The following is a 16698-nucleotide window of genomic DNA, read 5'->3' as shown; positions in this document are numbered from 1 at the left end:
CATTTTCAAGTACCCCAAATTTGATGGGCATAGTTGTTTTGCCTTAAAAAAACTTCTAAATGCTCTACTGCATCACCTTATTCAAAGCCGCATTTATGCACCTGCAGCGGCTATTAGAAACCCCGACTTCCTTCAGGAGTTAAAAATGGGGGTACCCATAGTGATCCCCCATATCTGCACATCTTTAGGGGGTTCCCTAGAATATTTCCCAAAAATTCCCCTTTTGTTTAACCTGTAAAAAAACGGGGTAAAAATTTACAAAAAAAATTACATAAGGTCCCCCCCCAAAAGCCAAACCAGCCCCAGTCTTGCCAGCCAGTGGTGGTTTCTAAAAATATGGGGAACAAATTGTGTATGGTTCCACCGTATTTTAGAAACCAACCCAAGGCTGCAGGGACCAGTTCTGGTTTTAAATATAGATGGAAAAAATACGTGAGAATCCCCCTATATTTAAGACCAGCACCAGACCCAACTGACTGTAATGCCACAGCCAGGAGACCCAATCACCGGGGCTCCAGGTCCAAAGCATTGGCATCCCAAATCGGTCAGCGCAAGCCGGTGATCTCTGGGGAGTCGGGGGCCCCCCAAAGAAGGGTCCCCCCTTCCCGAGCACCACAGGCTTATGCTGAAGCCTGGGGCTCTTCCCCATACCCCTGGTTTGGTGGGTATGGAGGTAATGGGGGGGCCAAATAATGTAAAACTATTGTGTTTTACAGTGGAACTAGAAGTGACAGCATGCCTGCCATTTTGCACTTGTGGAACAACAAGTGCCAGCAGACATGCGGCACCTGTAACTTCGCTGTAAAATAAATAGTTAAAAAAAGACAAAACACACACCGTGACAGTATAACTTTATTACACACACCTACCCATTCACACATACTTACCTATACCAGATGTGTCTGTCCCCTTGTCCAGTAGATTGTCTTCAATGAATGGGTCTGCAAAGAAAAATTCATACTCATCTATATCCTGGCGCCGGTCTCCGCAGTAATCCAGGAACTTAGCAAGACAAAAAAACGAGTTTACACGACCCACGCAACAGCTATCAGTATGTGTGTTGCCACACATACTGATAGCTCCCGAATGCCAGCTGACGGATGCCTGCTGACAGAACATGCATGGAGCTGGCACTTCCCGAGAGCCAAACAGCGGCCGCACTGACTGTAGAGCGGCCGCTGATTGGCTCCGGCTACTGACAGTTCCCACGTGGCGTGAATCGCCCAAACATGTGTAGACATGGGGGATCACTATGGGTACCCCCATTTTTAACTCCTGAAGGAAGTCGGGGTTTCAAATAGCCGTGGCAGGTGCATTTTTGCAGAATTTAAAAAAATGCGTTTTGGGACTTAAAAATATGCTAGTACCCATTTTAATGTACCCCAAATTTGATGGGACCATTTTTAAAAATGAAAAAAATTAGCTAAGTGCTCTTCTGCATCACTTCTTCAAAGTCAGGAAAGAAAACACCTGCAGCGGCTATTTAAAACCCGATTTTTCTTTTGCAACCAAAAACGGGTGTACCCATAGTGATCCCCCATGTCTGGACATCTTTTAGGGGGGTCCTAGGATTATTTCCCGAAAATTCCCGTTTTTTTAACGCTGATCCAAGTATCGCCGGGTCCCGTTTTTGCCTACTTTCAAATTGAATACGGGGATACGCGGGCACGCGCGCGATACTTTAATGCCTACAAAACAGGCGAAGGCAGCGTTAAGTCCGGGCCGCAGCTCGGCTCACATTGAATACGGGTCAAAGTGAACGATGATAAGGTACCGTTCACTTTATCTCCTAACAAAGCTTAGTAAATAGACCCCCTTTTCATATTGAAGTGAAAAAGAACAGAAAAAATAAAAAGGGTTTTGTCATATTTATAATTATAATATGACAAAAGTATGGAAAAACCAAGAGAAAACATAAAAATATGAGAGGAATGTCATAAAACAGCCATGACCAATGATCACATCTTCCTACAATCACTGTGAGGAGCACTACTACACAAGGGAATAATGGGAAGTTATACACCTTGACAGGATTAATTATCACATCTTCCTACAGTCACTGTGAGGAGCACTGCTCTACAAGGGAATAAGGGGAAGTCATACACCTTGACAGGATCAATTATCACATCCTCCTACAGTCACTATGAGGAGCACTGCTCTACAAGGGAATGAGGGGAAGTTGTACACCCAGACAGTACTAATGATCACATCTTCCTACACTCACTGTGAGGAGCACTGCTCTACAAGGGAATGAGAGGAAGTTATACACCTTGACAGGATTAATTATCACATCTTCCTACAGTCACTGTGAGGAGCACTGCTACACAAGGGAATAAGGGGAAGTTATACATCTTGACAGGATTAATTATCACATCTTCCTACAGTCGCTGTGAGGAGCACTGCTACACAAGGGAATAAGGGGAAGTTGTACACCCAGACATGATTAATGATCACATCCTCCTACAGTCACTGTGAGGAGCACTGCTACACAAGGAAATAAGGGGAAGTTATACACCTTGACAGGATCAATTATCACATCTTCCTACAGTCACTGCGAGGAGCACTGCTATACAAGGGAATAAGAGGAAGTTGTACACCCAGACATCACTAATGATCACATCCACCTACAGTCACTGTGAGGAGCACTGCTACACAAGGGAATAAAGGGAAAGTCATAAACACAGCCATGACCAATGATCACATCTTCCTACAGTCACTGTGAGGAGCACTGCTACACAAGGGAATAAGGGGAAGTTATACACCCAGACATGACTAATGATCACATCCACCTACAGTCACTGTGAGGAGCAGTGATACACAAGGGAATAAAGGGAAAGTCATAAACACAGCCATGACCAATGATCACATCTTCCTACAGTCACTGTGAGGAGCACTGCTACACAAGGGAATAAGGGGAAGTTATACACCCAGACATGACTAATGATCACATCCACCTACAGTCATTGTGAGGAGCACTGCTATACAAGGGAATGTTGTACACCCAGACAGGACTAATGATCACATCCTCCTACAGTCACTGTGAGGAGCACTGCTATACAAGGGAATGTTGTACACCCAGACAGGACTAATGATCGCATCCTCCTACAGTCACTGTGAGGAGCACTGCGACACAACGGAATAAAGGGAGCCAGAGGCCCATGTGCCCTGCATAGCCTGCACCCATTATAGATACGCCCGCCAGTGACCCTCCTTCAGTCACTGAGAGGAGCACTGCTACACAAGTGCAAGAAGGGAAAGTCACAAAAAACAGCCATGACAAACAATCTCTAAGGGGAGCCATACATGGAGACATGGCCATTGGCCTCCACCATCTGTAATCACTGAGAGGAGCTATGTGACCCAAGTGAATGAGGGAAAAGTTATTCAGTACATATAATTATCGGAATCGGTATGAAATACCGCCCCCGCATGGCCGGTGGTTCGATTCCCGGCAGCGGCAGCACGACACTGGAACACATCCCGGCAGCGTGAGCCCGACAGCGCTGGAAATCCTGATCGTTGTAAGGTACGTATAGACTAACCTAACCCCCCTAACCCTAACTCTCCTTAGGGGTGCCTAACCCTAACCTCCCCCCAAGTGCCTAACCCTAATCCCCCCCGTAAGTGCCTAACCCTAACCCCCCCTTCCCCGCTGCCTAAACTTAAGTCCCCTGGGGGGGTGCCTAACCCTCCCTCCCCCTAGCCTGACCCTAACCCTCACGGGGGAGTGCCTAACCCTAAGTCCCTCCCGGGTGCACTAAACCTAACCCTTCCCCCCCACGGCTGTCCGCTCGTGGCGCCCGGCATCCCGATCGAAGGTCTCCCGGCATCGGGGAAATGAGCGGCGTATACATCTAGACGCCGGGCATTTCACCCTCGCCGGGATATGACAGTCGGGGAGCCAGCTGTCAGTTTAATGTCAGCTGGCTTCCCGATTGCATCCCTAATTATCACATAATTTGTCCTCAGTCACAGGAACTTTTTCTGGATTTCCCTAATGTTCTGGATACCAGATTCCATGCTGGACACCTCTAACAATATACAGTATATATAGAAATTAAGTATTTTTTATTTATTTGGGTTTTTTTTTACCTCAGAGAGAGCCAATAATATGAGAATGTTGCCAACTGTGGAATGGAATCTCCAATGGATCAGAGCACAGGGATGAGGATAATTCTCTAGTTATATATAGATAACATTGCAGTAAGCAGACTGGAGGGCATGTAGGAAAGCGGGAGAGAATCCCTTTATGTTACGATGAGTTGATGTACATAAGGATCCTTGCTCAGCATCTCCCCCCTAGCAGAGCTGTTATAAGAATATCTTATGACAATCGGCGTAACTATCAACTGGGGGCCTCAACAGTCTGCAGGCACCACGTGGCCACCTGTGATGCTTACTGGCCTTGCTCCCCTATGCGGCCTATAGTCAACAGGGACCTAAATGTTCAGCTGTGGGACTGCTGAAGCTCTAGAGTGCTGTGCACAAGAGGCAGCACTCTAACGGATCCATAATAAAATCCTGGCCAGCGTTTGTGGGGCAGTCTCTGATGCCATGACCTCTGTGATCAGGAAATGCAGGGGGGCTAATAAAGATGGCGGGGGCTGATAACCTGGCATAGTATGTATAGGCAGGGGAAACTAAAAACCTTTGTCCGTACGTTGCCCACTCTCCTGGAATGTTCGGAATACTCATGCATTTCAGGGGTAGTGAATAAATGGGACCACTTTATATAACTACCTTGTATTTTATTCCTATTAGTAAGAACAACTTCATAGACCCCAACCTGGGGGAATGCGCACAACTCTGTAAAATGCCCGACGTGGTGAAGAGGATCCTGGGCTTCATTTTCCGGCCGATAGTAAGTAGATACGAAAAACAAAAAAAAACCAATTCTTACTGTAATTAAATTTAACACGGACAATTTCATTATAAACAAAAATGAAAAAAACACAACATAATTATAAACACTAATTGGTCTATTCAATATGTTAATTATCATTGTCCGAACGGACTTCGATAGTTAATGTTTCTTCTCGACGAGAGCGCCGGAGGAATTCATCAAATCAGCTGTCTTCCCGAACACTTTCATTGCTCCTCTCGGAGCAGGTCACGCATGCACACAAGAGCTCCGACGTCCGAAAGGATCCCTTTTCATGACCCAGGACTCCTTCCCATACGGAAGGAGTGGGTAGCGGCAGCACTCGCCATCTGAAGATGGCAAATGCTCCAGCAAACAAGCTCTGAAAATATTGTATTTATGGTGCTTGATGAATTCTGTCCCCATACTAGTGTATGGGGACAGCGGGCCATTCCGCCAGAGGAAGGTAAGCAGGAGATATCTGTGATACTAGTGTATGAGGACAGCGGGCTATTCCACCAGAGGAAGGTAAGCAGGAAATATCTGTGATACTAGTGTATGGGGATAGCGGGCCACTCCGCCAAAGGAATTTAAGCAGGAGATATCTGTGATACTAGTGTATGGGACAGCGGGCCATTCCGCCAAAGGAAGGTAAGCAGGAGATATCTGTGATACTAGTGTATGGGGACAGCGGGCCATTCCGCCAAAGGAAGGTAAGCAGGAGATATCTGTGATACTAGTGTATGGGGACAGCGGGCCATTCCGGCAGAGGACGGCAAGCAGGAGATATATGTGATACTATTATATGGGGACAGCGGGCCATTCCGCCAAAGGAAGGTAAGCAGGAGATATCTGTGATACTAGTGTATGGGGACAGCGGGCCATTCCGTCAGAGGAGGGTAAGTAGGAAATATCTGTGATACTAGTGTATAGGGACAGCGGGCCATTCCAGCAGAGGACGGCAAGCAGGAGATATATGTGATACTAGTATATGGAGACAGCGGGCCATTCCGCCAAAGGAAGGTAAGTAGGAGATATCTGTGATACTAGTGTATGGGGACAGCGGGCCATTCCGCCAGAGGAAGGTAAGTAGGAGATATCTGTGATACTAGTGTATGGGGACAGCGGGCCATTCCGGCAGAGGACGGCAAGCAGGAGATATATGTGATACTAGTATATGGGGACAGCGGGCCATTCCGCCAAAAGAAGGTAAGTAGGAGATATCTGTGATACTAGTGTATGGGGACAGCGGGCCATTCCGCCAGAGGAAGGTAAGTAGGAGATATCTGTGATACTAGTGTATGGGGACAGCGGGCCATTCCGCTGCTTTACCTCCTTAATGAATGGCCCAATAACTTAATTTTTACAACTTTTGTAAAAATTAAGTGATGATGAATAGGTTCCTTAGAACTCTATTCATCAATCAAATTTCTCCTTAAATAATGCGGAAACGAGCAATTCATTCCAGAGCTTGGCCCTGGTAGCTAACGTCCCGAAAACTGAAAGCAAAGTGGTCACATTAGTGGTCACTTTACTTTTACAATCAGCAAGGACAGATTCCTGCGAGTGCATTTAAATACATGCATGCGGTACATCATTCCTTATTGGCAATAATCATTTTCTAATTATCGGGTCTAAAACCTGATAATAAATAAACAGGCCCCATATTGTAGCTATACTTTTATCCCACTAATTAATAAATGATTTTTCTATATGAGAATATATAACATATCTAGCAATAGCCCATAACCTGAATACTACCGTAAAGAAACAGACTGCTCCTGTCCCCCAACCCCTGTCCCTGTGTTTGGTAAGTGCGCCCAGGTGCCCTAACACTGATTAGTAACTTTCTCACTCTACAGCATAATTCCGAAAATCTATCATTGCTCTGGCAGACACAATGGTTACATAAGTGATGTTATGTTTTATTGCTTCACTTAATACTCGCTAAAATCCTAAGTGACACTTTGATAATGCCCCTGACATGGGTTTCCTAGCCCCAATAGTAATCCTTAGACCTTGAGTCCATGAGAAGAAATTAGCGGTGTGTAAGCAGCAGGTACATTAAGTTGTGACCAATGGGCATTTTAACTTTTTAACCCAAAGTAATGCCCCGTATACACAATACCCACAGTAGTAGTGCCCCTAATACACATAATGCCGACAGTAGTAGTGCCCCTTATGCAGTGCCCGCAGTAGTGGTGCCCCTTATGCAGTGCCCCCAGTAGTGGCAGTGGCCCTTATGCAATGTCCATAGTGGTAGTGCCCCTTATACAGTGCCCCCAGTAGTAGTGTCCCCATATGCAGTGCCCCATGTAGTAGTGCCCCCAGTAGTAATGCCCCCAGTAGTAATGCCTCCCAGTAGTAATGTTCTCTGTAGTAGTACCCCCAATAGTAATGCCCAAATAATAATGCCCCTAGCTGTAATGCCCCCTGTAGTAGTGCCCCCAATATTAATGCCTACAATAGTTATGCCCCCAATAGTAATGCCATCAATAATAATGCCCCCTGTAGTAGTGCCCACAATAGTAATGCTCCCTGTAGTAGTGATACCAATAGTAATGCCCCCAGTAGTAATGCCACTTACACACAAAAAAACCCCAACACAATACTTACCATAAGAACCGCACCTGAATCCCCGGCCGTCCAACAGGCTGCTCCTCGGAACTATGGGAGAGACCTCATGACATCTCTCCCATAGTGCACACTTCAGGAGCTGGAAGCCGGAGCTCTGGAGTGAGCGCCAGCCTCCACCTGCCAGTGCCATTGTGGGGAAGGAGCTGGGCGCCCGCTGGTAACAAAATATCAGTGGGCGCCCAGCAAATGGAGCCTCCCTGCGGCGCTGGGCTGAGGTGGGCCGGAGGAGGCGTAACTGGTTCCGTCTCCAGATATTTGGCCGCTGTTGGTTAGCTACATAGCCACTGATTATAAGACTTCAGCATTCAGAGCAGATCCTGAACCATCTGTATAGTACATAGAACTTAGTGTTGCAATGCGGCATCTAATAATAACTTGAAGATAAAATATTTTAAAATTTATAGTGATGCTGATATTTTTTCCCTGTACGTAAATCTTATTTTAAATATTTCCAGTATCCGAGGATTTCCAGGTTTCTAAATTCCAGTGTTGGTGCAAGGTAAGACCCTGTGTGCTCTTCCAGATTATCTCTCATATACAATGTACACTATGTAGACAAAAGTGATTGGACACCTCTGCATTGCAGCTGGTTTAGCATGGGTCCGTGCATGGTCACATTAACTCTGAGAAGTATAAAGATGTTCATTGTGGCAGTTCTACAGAAGCAATGAATGTTTTTATCAGGATGACAATGCCACCTGCCATGTTTCCAGGGTGACGCTGGACTAGTATACAGAAAATGTGGTAACCTGGATGTACTGGCCACCTCTGACTCCAGATCTTAACCCCAGTGAGAACCTCTGGGATGAATTGGAACGATGGGTGCGTTCTAGGCTGACTCGACCTTCTTCAGTGTCACAGTTGGTCACTGTACGTAAGGCGGAATGGCAAAACATACCCCCTGCTGTTATCCAGTAACTTGTGGACAGACAGTTTGCCAAGAAGGGTGTCTGCAGTAATCACTGCACGTGGTGGACCTACAAAGTACTGACGTCAATAAAATATTGTTTATCTATGTCCTGTCAGTGTCCAATCACTTTTCTCTACATAGATATATTACCCTGGTGGATTATTCCACATAAATTCCCACCCGCTCACACTCTGCGTCCTGAGGTGGAAGACTGTTATAGGTAACTGACAAGATGGAGGGCTGTGACCATGATGAAAGGAGCTGTCCAGCTCCAAGTAGAGACATAACATAGGGGATATGATAGATAAGTAATAATAGGTGATCAGGACGGCAGCATTTACATAAATAAGAGGGTTTCTAGAACAAGGTGACACTGTGACAACAACTGTGGAATAGAAGGAGGGAAACCTGAGAGGAAATAGGAAGAACTTTTATACAGAGCATACTTGCCGCCTTTTGCTTTCCCTCCCCAGTAGAAGCCCGGGGAGAAGAAGCCGGTGGGTGGCTGATTGTCAGCATCATTAAGCCCCTCCCCATGCGGTAAATTGCCACGATTGGTGCAAATTTAAATAGGGGCGGGACCAAATGACTTGATTATTGCAGAATAGCATCATTAAGCCCCGCCCCCTACACGGGAATCCACGTTTGCCCTAGAAATTCTCCCCCATTCTGCCTACTTCACTAGGAAGTGGGCAGGAATGCAGGAGAAGTGCCTACTCTACGGGGTGTGCAGGGAGTTACCCGAAAAATCGTGAGCCTCCCATGACTTCCGGGAGAGTAGGCATGTATGATACAGAGGGAGTGATAAATCTACGGATACAGCTATGGAAGAAATAGCAGAGCAGCGGTGGAAGGAGGCCCCCAGTATGATTAAGATTGGGGGCGTGACGTATGACAAGGCCCCCAAATTTACGTGCGACCCTCCCAAATGTTGGGAGGTATGAGGAATTGTCTACTGACCATTGTGGTTGGGGCTCACACAGTAAAAGAATTGGGGAATACATGGTGTAAACATGCGGATATTTTTAAGACCAGTCTAAAATGCATGTAGTCAGGAAGCCGGCAGGCAAAATGCCGACCGCCGGCTTCCCGACTGTCATATCCCGCCGAGGGACTAATGATAGACGTCAAAATTCTGCCGCCTATCATTATCCCTACGTCGGGATCCTGACGCCCGGCACACCGAATGAAGGTAAGCCGGGCGGCGGTTGCGGACAGCCGCAGGGAGGGGGTTATGTTAGGGGCTCCTGGGGGGGATTTAGGATTAGACACCCCCCTGGGAGGGTTAGGGTCAGGCTAGGGGAAGGGTGGTTTAGGGTTAGGCAACCCCGGGGGTAGGTTAGGGTTAGTCACCCCACCGGGAGGGTTAGGTTTAGGGAGCGGGGAGGGGGGGTAGGTTTAGGCACTTACAGGGGGAGAATTAAAAAGCAATGGGAAAAAAGATCTAAGGCGATACAGATAAAATTATATTTAAATCGTGGAGTTCGTTGATATGGAGGTTTTTCCTTTTCTAGAGATGATCCACTCCATGGAATACAATATGAAATTTAAACACAAACATAAAAGATCATATGTGAAGTAATGTCAAAACGTAAAACCACAACAAAATGAAATAGTCCTTTTGTGTTTCTGAAGAGGAAAAGGGTGATATCCGTTTTTTTCCAAAAGTTAATGTCAATCAAACAAATCAGGATAGATCCTCACCACCACAAATCATAGAGATGGGCGTACCATAAACTCACTTAATACGTGAATGGAAAATATACATAAAGGTATCTTTCAAAATACTTCACCGTGTGTCAAACGAAAGATTGAAGGATAAGCGTACCCCAACTCACGTAATAAGAAGTTGGGATCAGCATAGAAAGGTATCTTTTCCACAAAAAATGAAAAAACCATAGGTAAAGAAGACTTTTGATGAAAAATATAAAGATCCAAGGAGGATCGAAACGGCGTTGGTGGAGATCCAAGGAGGATCGAAACGGCGTTGGTGGAAAGATTTGTGGGCATTCTATGGATTACAAGAGAGACTTGGACTTATATTTTTGAGGTATATAGTAGATCCATTACGGGTTCAGGCCGGACCTTTTACCTGTAAGAGGAGATACTACTGTTAATACTTCTAATTTTCATCTTTACTTGTTCAAGGATTTTTTATTTTATTTTACATGTTTTTAATATTTGTATTTTTAATAAACCTTTTTTGAAGTGATACCTCATCCTCTATTTTAAATCAAAAGTCTTCTTTACCTATGGTTTTTTAATTTTTTGTGGAAAAGATACCTTTATATGCTGATCCCAACTTCTTATTACGTGAGTTGAGGTACGCTTATCCTTCAATCTTTCATTTGACACACGGTGAAGTATTTTGAAAGATACCTTTATGTATATTTCCCATTCACGTATTAAGTGAGTTTATGGTACACCCATCTCTATGATTTGTGGTGGTGAGGATCTATCCTGATCTGTTTGATTGACATTTACTTTTGGAAAAAAACGGATATTACCCTTTTTTTCTTCAGAAACACAAAAGGACTATTTCATTTTGTTGTGGTTTTACGTTTTGATATTACTTCACATATGGTCTTTTATGTTTGTGTTTAAATTTCATATTGTATTCCACGGAGTGGATCATCTCTAGAAAAGGAAAAACCTCCATATCAACGACCTTCACGATTTAAGTATAATTTTATCTGTATCGCCTTAGATCTTTTTTTCCCATTGCTTTTTAATTCTGTATGTTTTACTTGTCTGGGCAGGTATAGGATTGAGATTGAGCTGACAGTTACCGTGCGCCGGAGTTATACCTTTTTTTCAATTTTGTGATAATTATACAGGGGGAGGTTAGGCATTAGGGGGGGTTAGGCACCCATAAAGAAGGCTTAGGGGGGGGAGAGGGTTAGAAATAGTACAAATACTTACTCTTCTAGTGCCCTTTCTATAGTACAAATACTTACCCTCCTAGGGATCTTCTAGTGCCGGTCTTCAGGTATCGGGATTTGAACTCATACCGATTCTGTCTAAAATATACAATAAAAACATAGAGCCTGATTCATTAAGGATCGCTATTGCGATTCCAGCCTCATAATCGCGCGCAGGTCTGCTGTGAAAATAAACTAATGATTGCAGTCACAATGCCTTCACGCTGCCTGCATAGAGACGTCCACTGCCTCCTATTACTGCTAACTCACATCCGTAATACCTTGCAAACCTCCATAAAAATCGGTAATATCGAGTACCATCGGCCACTCATGCAGAATTACAGCAGCCCTGACTCTACTTAGATATTGCTAACCTCATTGCACGCAGTAAGTACTCAAGCTGCTTATGCCATCACACTGGCTAATTTATGCACGCCCATGCAACGGCGTTCAAATGGTCAGGCACGCCAGCATTTTTTTTCTGACCACCTCTCATCACCACCCCCAAACGCTCACTGCCTGTCAGTCACTCCGTGATCGCTCTCCGTGCTCTGGGTGATCGCATTGCGATCACAGTGGTGTCTTTGCACACTGCGATTCATGCGCAGTACGCAACAATCGGCCGTCTATGTACGCTTTAGCAGTTGCGATCCTTAATGAATCGGGCTCACAGAGAGAGCAGACTCGGTGGATCTGTAGGTTTTCTTCCATCAAAGTTTCTGTGATTTTGTGTTTTCTCTGTTATGTTTTGCTGTTATTGTCTGTATTGATCTCTCTCATTCCTCCATCTAGATCTGTGAAGCATCTCTGGGAGGAGCAGATAGCCTTGCAGGTAGTATACATTGCGTATATATTAATAATAATGTCTTCTTCAGGGTCCATAGGGATCCACAGGGATACCATGGGGGGGGTGTGGTTGGAGAGATCCACGCACCAAACAGTTAAAGCTTTAGCTCCCAGGATGCCCCGGTCTTCCTCCACTTATACCTCGCCCCCAGCCACAGGCAGACAGTTTTTCATTTGGTGCCAGCAGGACCGGTCGCACCTTTAGACAGGAGGACTGCTTAGGCAGCCCCAAGATTTTTTATGAGGTTTTTTTGTTGTTTATCTGAGCAAGCAGCAAGGCGTCCTAATGGGTGCCTGTACTGCTGCTCCAGCTACCTCCGCCAGCACTGCAACACCGGTGAGTGGTCCGGTGATCACGGTGGGCGCCAGCGGGGCTCTGATTGCAGCTCCACTGGGGACCCAGGACTGCAGCCAGACAGATGAGGAAGAACAGGTAAGGCATGTTGTGCAGTCCTTACCTCCGGCGGTGGAGATCTGCCAGAGGACGCTGCAGTGGGGTGACTGCTTCATCCGCTCCCCCACTAGACCAAAGGGGCAGTTAAAAGCTGGCATCGGGGACCATGAAGAGGTCAGCGGCACCCGGCGGTTGGTGTAGCAGCGGGGAGGTAGGCTCTCCCCCGGCATCCTCTCCCCCAGCCCAGAGCACAATCCCTCACTTTGAGATTTCCCGCTTCTGAGCTGTTCCTCCTCCTCACCCTCTTCCCTATAGGCAGGGCCGGATTAAGGTCTGTGGGGGCCCCAGGGCAACAAACATGTGGGGGCCCCTATTACGTGCCCTTTATGCAGTGCACCCAGTAGTAGTGCCCCCAGGAGTGTTGCCCCTTATGCAGTGCCCCCTATGCAATGCCCCCTGTAGTTATACCCCCAGTAGTAGTGTTCCCAATAGTAATGCCCCCTGTATAAATACCCCCAGTAGTAATACCCCTGTAGTTGTGCCCCCAGTAGTCATGCCCCCTGTGTGTGCCCAATAGTAATGCCCCCAGTAATAATAACCCTGTAGTGCCCCCTGTGGTAGTAGCACCAGTAGTAATGCCCCCCCCAAGTACTGTCCCATGTAGTAATGTCCCCCCCGAGTAATGTCCCCTGTAGTAATGTCCCCCTCGAGTAATGCCCCCAGTAGAAATGCCCCCCGAGTAATGCACCCAGTAGCAATGTCCCCCCCGAGTAATGTCCCCTGTAGTAATGCCCCCAGTAGTCCCCCCCGAGTAATGTCCCCCACAGCAGTGGAAAAGCCGCTTGCGCTAAAAAGAGAAAAAAATAAAATCTTACTTCCCTTAAGCCCCGCTCCTGCTGCCTTCTGATCCGCTCAGCTGGCGCTGCTCCTCTGCACTATGGGAGAGACGCATGACGTCTCTCCCATAGTTCACTGCCTGAGCCGGAAGCCGGAGCTCACGAGTGAGCTCTAGTCACCGGCTCTGGCTGCCGCTGCGGGGAGGGAGCCGGGCGCCCGCTGGTTACAATCTAAGCGGGCGTCTGGTGTCTCCGTGCGGCACTGGGGTTAGGTGTCCAGAGGAGGCGGAACTGGTTCCGTCTCCTCTGGTTCACTTTAACCCCGATGGCTGGGTGTGGGGGCCCAGGGATGATCGCCCCTGTCGCCCCCCCTTTAATCCGGCCCTGCCTATAGGAGACACTCAGCAGCCATTAATTCTGAAGCTACAGGTCTCAGGAGATTTGGGTCCAGTCTTCCTGTATAACTCTGCCAGCCCTTTGAGGCTTGAGTAGTTGATTTAGTGCCCATTATAAGTAGATTTATTTATGTGCATTATACTGTCTTAAAACGTTCCGTCAGTTATATCTATCCCTGCTGCTCTTATTTAAACCCTCAACTACCAGGCGTGTAGGGGTTCATTATTACTTCACATTTACTTGTATTTGTGATAGGTGTCACTCTGCATTACTAGTCATACACTGAGTATGTGCTGCTAGCTGGTTATTACTATGTCTTCTAAGGGTAAACAGGAGCCTGAGGCCCCTGTGCTGGTTACTTGCAGATCCTATTCAGCGGGCTTGTCCCCTTAGGATTTCATGCAGAATGGTCTGTGAGTTATTTGTTATGTACCACCTCCTCAGTCCACCATACCAGCCCCTGTCCAGGAGCCACCTTTGGTGTGCTCCTTATCATAGGTTATGACGCAGCTAGTGGACCTCTTATCAGCCCTCATGCTGCCTTCCACCATGGGGTACCCACAGCTATTACAGCCTACTATGTCAGTACCCCCTATGCATCCTCCTTGGATGGATGTTTATGTCCACTCAGTGCAGAATATGGCTCAATCATCTGCCGCCTATCAGCAAAAGGCGGACAGACAGCCACTAAAACACTTAGGCGGACTGTATCATCCTCTCAGTCCACCCCGCTTTCGGATTCTAATGCATCATCTGTGGAGGCAAATGATGCACAGGGTTCTCTCTCCGGGTCGCACTCGGGCGAGGAGAACCGTCATTCAACAGTGGATGTCCCTCCTTTAGTGAGGGCGGTTATATCGATCCTGAATGTAGAGGATGATGAGCCGGCCCCTAAGCCAAAAACCCAGATGTTTAAACGTCAAAAGGTGGTTAAGGCTGAATTCCCTCAATCAGAACAGCTCACTGAGCTCATGGGGGAAGCTTGGAGTACTCCTGGCAACGGTTCCAGGTCCCAAAAAGACTAGTGTCTTTTTACCCTCTTCCTAATAGTGAGTGTGCTAAGTCAGAAATCCCTCCTACTGTTGATTCGCATGTGGTACGCTTTGTCAGAAGTTCTACTCTGCTTTTACTTGTCTCAAGTCAGTCTGCTCGCTTTCTGGCGCTATCAGCAGGCCAGCTACAGTATGGCCGTGGCCTGTGTGGCTAAGGCTATCGAAGGATGGGCAGAGGCACTGGAAGAGAGCCTGCCATCAGACCCTACCAAGGTAAAACTGACCTACATCTTCCATATTTAGGAAGAAGCTGTCCCTAAGCCTAGGCTGTCCTCTTCTCTGTTCTTTAGCCCTCAGGGTAAGGCAAGTGAGCAGTCCTTTCCCAGGCAGTCTAGTTCTCACAAGACCACTAAGCCGCGATCCAAGCAGTCTTGGTTGGCTAGATGTCCAGCTTCCAAGTTTGACGACAAACTCTCCGCCTGATCTTGGCATCAAGCAACAACAGATGCTTGGGTCCGAGAAGTGATCTCTCAGGAGTACGCCCTCACCTTCCTCAGGTGTCCTCCCCAGCTATCGAGGCCCTGGCCCTCCAGGAAGCTAATCACTCCATGCTGCGTTCATGTGTGAAAATACCGGTTCCTTCGGCTCAGCGAGGAACTGGGTTTTTATTCCACTCTCTGTTTGATTCAGAAGCCGAATGCGTCTCACCAGCCTATTCAGAATCTCAAACCCCTCAACAGATTTATCCGAGTACCCAAGTTCCACATGGAAAATGTGTGATAAATTGTCCTGGCATTGGAGCCTGGGGATTTCATGGTTTCTCTCGACATTCAGGATGCATATCTGCATGTACCTATTACTCCAACCCACCAGCAGTTCCTACAGTTTGATGTTCTGCAGCAACATTACCAGTTTCGGGTGCTGCCCTTTGGTCTGTCAACAGCCCCTCAGTTATTTACCATAATAATGGAAGTTATGGTGGCCCACCTCAGGTGCCATGGAATCAGAATCCTGCCATACCTAGATGACCACTTAATCTTGGCACATTCACCAGTTGTGTTACAACGACATCTCCAGCTGACCGTTGACTGCCTGCAAACACACGGCTGGCTCATCAATTGGATAAAGTCCTACCTATCTCCGACGTAACGGATTGTACATCTTTGGGCATTCCTGGATTCTCGAATACAGAGGATCGTTCTGCCAGCGGACAAAATTTTTATACTACACTTGCGCAACTTGCTCCACAATCAGGGGGTATCCATTTACTTAGCAATGCAGGTCCTGGGGTCCATGGTATCTCCTTTGATATGGTAGAATATGCCCAGTTCCACTCCAGGCCCCTTCAACAACTGATTCTCTCCCGGTGGAACGGGCAGTATCATCTGATCTGCTCCCAGATGATCCTTATCTCTCCGGAGGTTCGGTTTTCCCTCTCATGGTGGCTACAGACGTCCAATCCGGACAAGAGTCGCCCCTTCTAGATTCCAAATTGGGGACTTCTCACTACAGATGCCAGCCTTCGCGGATGGGATGTGGTAATCGGTCATCATACCTTTCAGGGACGATGGACAACCGAGGAAAGTCGCCTGCCCATAAACATTCTGGAGGGGCAAACAGTGTACAAAGCGCTCTCTCTGGCACAAGATCTGCTCCGGGACAAGCCAGTCTAAATTCAGTATAAAACCCGACTGTGGTAGCCTACCTCAACCATCAGGAAAGCATGCGAAGTTGGGCAGCCATGCGGGAAGAAGCACACATTCTGGTCTGGGCCGAATGTCATCTCCCGGCAATCTCGGCAGTGTTCATCCCCAGAGTGCTCAACTGGGAAGCGGACTGCCATCAGGACATACACGCCGGGGAGTGGGCTCTACATCTGGATGGCTTTCAACTCCTGGTGGACAA

At 47.1% G+C, this 16698-nt stretch overlaps 1 protein-coding gene across 1 annotated transcript in view; it reads left to right on the top strand.

The window, feature by feature from the left end:
- Window positions 1–16698, top strand: part of LOC148524862 (vitamin D3 hydroxylase-associated protein-like) — a 69264-nt gene that overhangs the window by 36425 nt on the left and 16141 nt on the right. The window contains exons 10-12 of the mRNA XM_088471601.1: window positions 4762–4861; window positions 7954–7997; window positions 12122–12161. Coding sequence (XP_088327727.1) covers window positions 4762–4861; window positions 7954–7997; window positions 12122–12161 — 184 coding nt within the window. The remainder of the gene's footprint in view (window positions 1–4761; window positions 4862–7953; window positions 7998–12121; window positions 12162–16698) is intronic.

Source organism: Taudactylus pleione, unplaced genomic scaffold (assembly GCF_031769625.1).
Source record: "Taudactylus pleione unplaced genomic scaffold, aTauple2 ptg000115l, whole genome shotgun sequence".
Taxonomy (NCBI): domain Eukaryota; kingdom Metazoa; phylum Chordata; class Amphibia; order Anura; family Myobatrachidae; genus Taudactylus; species Taudactylus pleione.
Note: the sequence above shows the minus strand (reverse complement) of the source record. Positions and strands in the feature narration are given on the sequence as shown.